This window comes from Octopus sinensis, linkage group LG7 (assembly GCF_006345805.1).
Source record: "Octopus sinensis linkage group LG7, ASM634580v1, whole genome shotgun sequence".
Classification (NCBI taxonomy): domain Eukaryota; kingdom Metazoa; phylum Mollusca; class Cephalopoda; order Octopoda; family Octopodidae; genus Octopus; species Octopus sinensis.
The window spans coordinates 106,084,866-106,092,517 of record NC_043003.1 but is presented as its reverse complement, the minus strand read 5'-3'; the positions used below and the strand labels follow the sequence as shown (position 1 = coordinate 106,092,517).

The 7,652-nt window shown below is 41.4% G+C and overlaps 1 protein-coding gene across 1 annotated transcript in view; it reads left to right on the top strand.

Annotated features, from left to right (window-relative positions):
* The first annotated feature begins 2,545 nt into the window (after positions 1-2,545).
* Positions 2,546-7,652, top strand: part of LOC115214509 (serine-rich adhesin for platelets-like) — a 98,205-nt gene continuing 93,098 nt past the window's right edge. Inside the window, exon 1 of the mRNA XM_036504416.1 lies at positions 2,546-4,714. Within this exon, the coding sequence (XP_036360309.1) occupies positions 2,803-4,714 (1,912 nt within the window). The 5' untranslated portion in view covers positions 2,546-2,802. The remainder of the gene's footprint in view (positions 4,715-7,652) is intronic.

The following is a 7,652-nucleotide window of genomic DNA, read 5'->3' as shown; positions in this document are numbered from 1 at the left end:
TGCTGCCCAAGAGTAAGCATAAAGAACCAAATAAATCAAATACAGAATAGACAACACATCAGAAAATGATAAGTGCAGAATTTGTGGACAAAATGGTGAAACTGTATGGCATATCACCAGTCAATGTATGGCACCAAGCCCAGAAAGAATATAAGAGACGTCATGACAATTTAGGAAGGATTGTCCATTGGACACTTTGTAACAAGTATGGACTTGACAGAGTAAAAAAAGTGGTACGAACATAAACTCGAAGGCATCATCGCAAATGATAATGCAAAGATCCTATGGGGTTTTATGATTCAGTGCGAGCATGAGATAGAGAATAGGGAACCAGACAGTTTTGAGAAAGAAAGCAAACGATGCTGGATCATAGATATAGCAAACCCAGCTGACAACACGGTATGCAATAAGGAAAAAAGTCGATAGATATAACAGGTTAGCTTGGGAAGTTAAGCAGTTGTGGTCGCTGAAAAATGTGGTAGTAGTACCAATAATTGTCTGAGCCCTGGGAACAAGGAGTAAAAATCTCGAGAAGTACAAGGAACAAATAGGGACTGCAAAAAGGGTGGGGCACTTGCAGAAAACAGCACTGCTTGGAACTGCTCACATACTCCGGAAGGTGCTCGAAAAATAAGAGGTGTTACCTTAGTTCACTGGTAGTGAACAGCTGACAATGAAATACATCTCCAGCGTTAGAAGCTGTGTAAAGGCAATAAGTAATAATAATAATAATAATAATAATAATAATAATAATAATAATAATATGTGCCAATCATTGCTGGGTCCTTGGGAACAGTATCAGAAGGCATCAAGAGGAATATAAATGAAATTGGAATAGAGTGCCCAGTAGAATTGTTACAAAAGGTTTGTCTCCTTGGCACGGCCAGAATAATCAGGAAAGTATTAGATAGCTGAAAAGAATGAACAGCATGGTACCGTAGGGTACGCGTGCAAAACACCCGGAACTCCAACAAAACCTGTGATAAAGAGATAATAATAATAACAACGATATGATGATGATGATGATGAGGAGGAGGAGGAGGAAGAGGAGAAGGGGGAGAGGATAGCGACGACGACGATGATGATTTGTTTACAAGATGAAGTGGCTGTGTGGTAAGTAGCTTGCTAACCAACCACATGGTTCAGTCCCACTGCGTGGCATCTTGGCAAGTGTCTTCTGCTGTAGCCCCGGGCCGACCAATGCCTTGTGAGTGGATTTGGTAGACGGAAACTGAAAGAATCCTGTCGTATATATGTATATATATATATGTGTGTGTTTGTGTGTCTGTGTTTGTCCCCCTAGCATTGCTTGACAACCGATGCTGGTGTGTTTACGTCCCCGTCACTTAGCGGTTCGGCAAAAGAGACCGATAGAATAAGTACTGGGCTTACAAAGAATAAGTCCCGAGGTCGATTTGCTCGACTAAATGCGGTGCTCCAGCATGGCCGCAGTCAAATGACTGAAACAAGTAAAAGAAAGAAAGAACCCGACCAACAACAATACATTGGACATGAACGAGACTGTGATTTGCCAGTAATCTTCAGGCCACGTATCAAAAGATCAATACACCTGTTCCCGCCTCCGCAGATCACTCCTCCCATGGACACACCTTCGTTTCTCAACCCACCACCGCCTCTACTCCGCATCCATCCTCCTTCGCCTATCACATCATTGGTTACAGCGTAAATAAATGGCCAAGCATTGATTGAAGAGTTTTGATGACACGCCCCATTGGAGTGAACGTGCGTACATTTGTATGTATTTGTAGAAGTTTAATTTCAGAGGCGTTTGCGAACAGCTGGAAATATGATAAATAGATAGATAGAGAGATAGAGAGAGTGAGAGAGAGAGAGACAAACAGACAGATATATAGATATAGATAGGTAGATAAATAGGCAGACAGGTAGGTATGTAGATAGAGAGAGACAGACAGACAAGTAGATACAGAGAGAGAGAGAGAGAGAAAGTTATAGATAGAGAGAGAGAGAGAGAGAAAAAGATAGATAGAGAGAGAGAGAGAGAAAGATAGATAGATAGATAAATGGATAGATAGATAGATAAATGGATAGATAGATAGATAGATAGATAGATAGATAGATAGATAGATAGATAGATAGATAGATAGATAGATAGATAGGTAGGTGGATAGAGTTGGTATGGTGTGATTGATATTTTCCTCGTCAAGACCGGAGCAGGATCGAATGAAAGAGAGCATAGTTAGTGGTCAGGAAACGTAAGCATCATATCGTCACTCATCCCCACCCCACCGCCACCGCCACCGCCACGATAGCAGAGAGACCACAATGCCTGCCTCTGCCTCTCACCTCCTCTCTTCCTCCCTCCGAAAGTGATTTCTCATTAAAAGCAACAGCAGATTTAATAGCGGTAATGGTGCCAACAACAACAACAACAACTACAACAACTACAGTAAAGGCAGCTGCAAAGGTGGCAACGGCAGCGGCAACAACAACAACAACAACTACAACAACTACAGTAAAGGCAGCTGCAAAGGTGGCAACGGCAGCGGCAACAACAACAACAACAACAACAACAACAATAACGATAGTAACAATGACAAACACAATATCAAAACATCAACAAATGTTGTTACCATCGATAACGATTAATAAGCTTTGAGCCAAGAAGGAAAAAAGAAAATAGAAGAGGTGGAGTGAGGGAGAGAAGAGGAAGGGGAGGAAGAGGTGCAGGAGGAAGAGGAAGAATCAGCGGAAAGACGAAATTTCACTCAGAAAGAGTTGACAAGAGGTAAAGTGAAGAAGGTCAACTCTTAAGAGGGTTTCATGAAAATGAACACAGTGTTGGATAACTTATATGTCAGACAGAAAACATTTTCCTTAAAACTATCGCAATTTCTTCCCAATTTGAAATGGTGCGAAGAAATGGTCATGAATAACGGCACTGCACAAAGTATTCATGCTTTTCAAGACTGTATTCCATTTCGAAGAAATAATTCCTTTCCGAGTGGATATATTTCTTCATTAACTTTTTGGCCGGTTAAGTCAATAGAAAAACGTAACACAATGAAAATATTCTTTGGTTTCCTTTTGCTTTTGAACTTGGTCGACATTGGACAATGTGTGACACAGTGCGTGTGTACAACAAACCCTTTCAGTTCAACTTTCAGTGACACTTCTCAAGGATTCTCTACGACGGAAATGGCTTCTACAGGAACCAGTTTTACGTTCATTTCGAGTAGTGACAACCCAACGCAACTACCGACTTCGATAAGTACAAGTACGGTATACAGCGAACCAAGCACGGACGCAACCACTACCGAAACACCATCCACTAGTACAACAGAGGCACCAACCACTAGTACAACGGAAGAACCAACCACTAGTACAACAGAAGCACCAACCACTAGTACAACAGAAGCACCAACCACTAGTACAACAGAAGCACCAACCTCTACTACAACAGAAGCACCAACCTCTACTACAACAGAAACACCAACCACTAGTACAACAGAAGAACCAACCTCTACTACAACAGAAACACCAACCACTAGTACAACAGACGAACCAACCTCTACTACCACGGAAGCACCAACCACTAGTACAACAGAAGCACCAACCTCTACTACAACAGAAACACCAACCACTAGTACAACAGAAGCACCAACCTCTACTACAACGGAAGCACCAACCACTAGTACAACAGAAGCACCAACCACTAGTACAACAGAAGCACCAACCTCTACTACAACAGAAACACTAACCACTAGTACAACAGAAGCACCAACCACTAGTACAACAGAAGCACCAACCTCTACTACAACAGAAGCACCAACCTCTACTACAACAGAAGCACCAACCTCTACTACAACAGAAACACCAACCACTAGTACAACAGAAGCACCAACCTCTACTACAACAGAAGCACCAACCACTAGTACAACAGAAGCACCAACCTCTACTACAACAGAAACACCAACCACTAGTACAACGGAAGCACCAACCACTAGTACAACAGAAGCACCAACCTCTACTACAACGGAAGCACCAACCACTAGTACAACAGAAGCACCAACCTCTACTACAACAGAAACACCAACCACTAGTACAACAGAAGCACCAACCACTAGTACAACAGAAGCACCAACCTCTACTACAACGGAAGCAGCAACCTCTACTACAACAGAAGCACCAACCTCTACTACAACAGAAACACCAACCACTAGTACAACAGAAACACCAACCACTAGTACAACGGAAGCACCAAACTCTACTACAACAGAAACACCAACCACTAGTACAACAGAAGCACCAACCTCTACTACAACAGAAACACCAACCACTAGTACAACAGAAGCACCAACCTCTACTACAACAAAAACACCAAGCACTAGTACAACGGAAGCACCAACCTCTACTACAACAGAAGCACCTACCACTACTACAACAAAAACACCAACCACTAGTACAACGGAAGCACCAACCTCTACTACAACAGAAGCACCAACCACTACTACAACAGAAGCACCAACCTCTACTACAACAGAAGCACCAACCTCTACTACAACAGAAGCACCAACCACTACTACAACGGAAGCACCAACCACTACTACAACGGAAGCAACAACCACTACTACAACGGAAGCAACAACCACTACTACAACGGAAGCAACAACCACTACTACAACGGAAGCAACAACCACTACTACAACATCAATCGATGGATTAACAACTTCAGGTAAATTGAATTCTGAATGTAGTAGTTTTGCCGTCTTTCTTATGTATTTTGTTAGAAAGTGAACTGTTTCGAGGACGACGATCTGGCAGAAACGTTAGCACGTCGGGCGATATGCTTAGCAGTATTTCGTCTGTCTTTATGTTCTGAGTTCAAATTCCGCCGAGGTCGACTTTGCCTTTCATCCTTTCGGAGTCGATAAATTAAGTACCAGTTGAACACATGCAGAAGCAGGTGGGGAGCATCGTAGCCATGTGTTGAGAGAGATTCTTTGGGGTTTGAATAAATTCACCTCCAGAAACATGGGTGTGTCGTTCATCATCTTTAAACAAACCTTATTGGGAATCTTTTGAGCTGGGTGCGGGTGCTTTATCTGAACAGAATTGTAACAGAGCCCCACCTGCAAAGTCATGTGCTGTTCATCTTAGTCACCATATCAAGCACAACACAGATAGTCACGGCGAGTATATTGGGCCTCGTATATTTGTGCCCCAGAGTCACTTTGATGGTGTGTACTGCACTCTCACTCAATAATAATAATAATAATATGCTAACCTTGTCTTAATATAAAAGATGGGCTACAACAAATATTCTGCTCAATACCACAGGTTTGCTTGTCAGTTGCGTGACCTTAGCCAGTTGAGCACGTCCCTTAGTGGCTGACGATATGTGCATCTCTGATCACGAGCAGAAGTACTGGGGGGAGCATCATAGCCATGTGTTGAGAGGAATTTTGGTGAGTTTGTATAATTCACCTTTGGTAACATGAATGTATTATTCAACATCTTTAAACAACACTTAATCAGGGACCTTTTGAGCGTGATGGGCTACTCGACTTGAAAAAATAAATAAAGAAACTAACTGGGCCCAACTTGCAAGATCATGCGCTGTTTATCTTGATATGAGATCACTATGTCGCACACGTATGGTTGTGGTGCATGTACCTGGTGTAACCTTATCAGACGGGTAGTCATGATAGGTATACTGGGCTTCGTATATCTTACCCCAATGTCACTTTGATGGCATGCATTGCACTTTCATTCCATAATAATAATGATAGTCCTTTCTACTGGAGGCACAAGGCCCCATATTTGAGAATGATATCGATTAAATCGACGTCGGAAGACGATCAAAGAAGAAAGATAAAGTCTACAATGCTAGGATTTAAAATTAGAATATAAAGGGACAAAACGAAATATTGTCAGAGTCAAGAGAGCGTCGAACAAAATGTCCTTCAGTATTCAGTTATATAATCTGACTTTCTCAGTTCAACTCCCACGGAAGCTGGATCTGAGGTTGTTAAAAATAACAAAGGGGTTGATGCAACCATTGCCGTTGGCCTTTCTCAACAACAAAGCCTTTGCAATCCCGTCTTCAAGGCGAGGCTGAACAAGCTATTCCTTCGGGGCTGTATAATCCGTTTTTCCCTATTCCTGCCCACCATTTTTTGCTGCTTAATTTTTCCACCTTTTTTTCTTTTTTTCTATTTCTTTGGTGAGATGGTTAGATGGGGGAGGGGGGTCTCGATAATTTAATCTTTTAAAATTTTAATGTTGTTTTTCTTTCTTTTCTTCTCGTCAAAATATGTTGGTAGTAAATACGAAATAAATCAAAAACTAGTTATGTTCCCAGAAACACTCTGGAAATCGATTTCCCAACTGAAATTTCGAGTCGTTACACTGATCTAAGGCACCGTTCACAATACACTTAACACATGAGTTTGTTCTGAGCCCTGGAACTCATGAGCTCGGAAATTAATCCGGTTTGCATGGTGGATAAAAGAATGAGATCACAAACCCAGTCCACTGAACGACCGATCCGAGAATCGAAACACGATGTTACGATTGTGATTACAGCAGCCAAACCACTTCGCCTTCACCTTTTTACAACACACACACACACAACATTATATTAATATTGTCCAAGTTTCTCCTTTTTGTACACAACTCCTATATAATATATTATTTATTAAAACGATGTGGTAGGTAAGTTATCGATCTTAAAACTGGTGAGTGCCGTAGAGCATGAGATCGACTTCAGGTGAATTGAGTAGCCAAACAGGTATGTTTTGGTTATACGACAGGCTGATTCCTTCATTTACATTTAACAACCATGCGAAAGCTACACACTTTATACAGTTTCATTCTACATTCTCTGTAAATCAACTGTTTGTACCCGAAGAAGACTTTTAAAACGATAATGTCAGCCATATCTGTTCCGTTAAGTAGACTGGACGTGGGTTAACCAAAAGGTTTGTGATTGGTTAGATTTAAAAGTCTGTCTGTCGTTAGGTATCATAAAAGAGTACAACTCTTCACGCACAACAGGAGTGAAGTGTGTCACTCTAAATAATTAATGAATTGAAGGCACTTGGCTTAGTGGTTGGAGTATTGTACTTGCGATCGCAATATCGTGGTTTCGATTCCCAGACCGGGCGGTGTGTAGCATTGTGTTTTTGAGCGAACAACTTCATTTCACCTTGTTCTATCGGAAGTTAGTTTTAAGGAGACTTTGTCAATAAAAGCAGTGCAAGGTGTTGTTGCATTAGTACGATAATGATCTGCAGAATTTTAAGGAGAAATGAAGACTGATAACAACTGCATAAAAATAAACACTATCAGAAATGATAGCCATTGTTAATATTACTTTCAAATTTTGGCACAAAGTCAGCAATTTCGAGGAAGGGGTAAGTTGATTACATCGACCCTAATGCTCAATTCGTACTTATTTTATCGACCCCCGAAAGTATGAGAGGTAAAGTCGACCTCGGCGGAATTTGAACTCAGTTAAGTACTTTGCCCAGCGTGTTAATGATTCTGCCAGCTCGCTTCCCTAACCATTGTTAGTAAAGGTGGTGAGCTGGCAGAAACGTTAGGACGCCGGGCGAAATATTTTGCAGTATTTCGTCTGCAAAAAATATTTTGCAGTATTTACGTTCTGA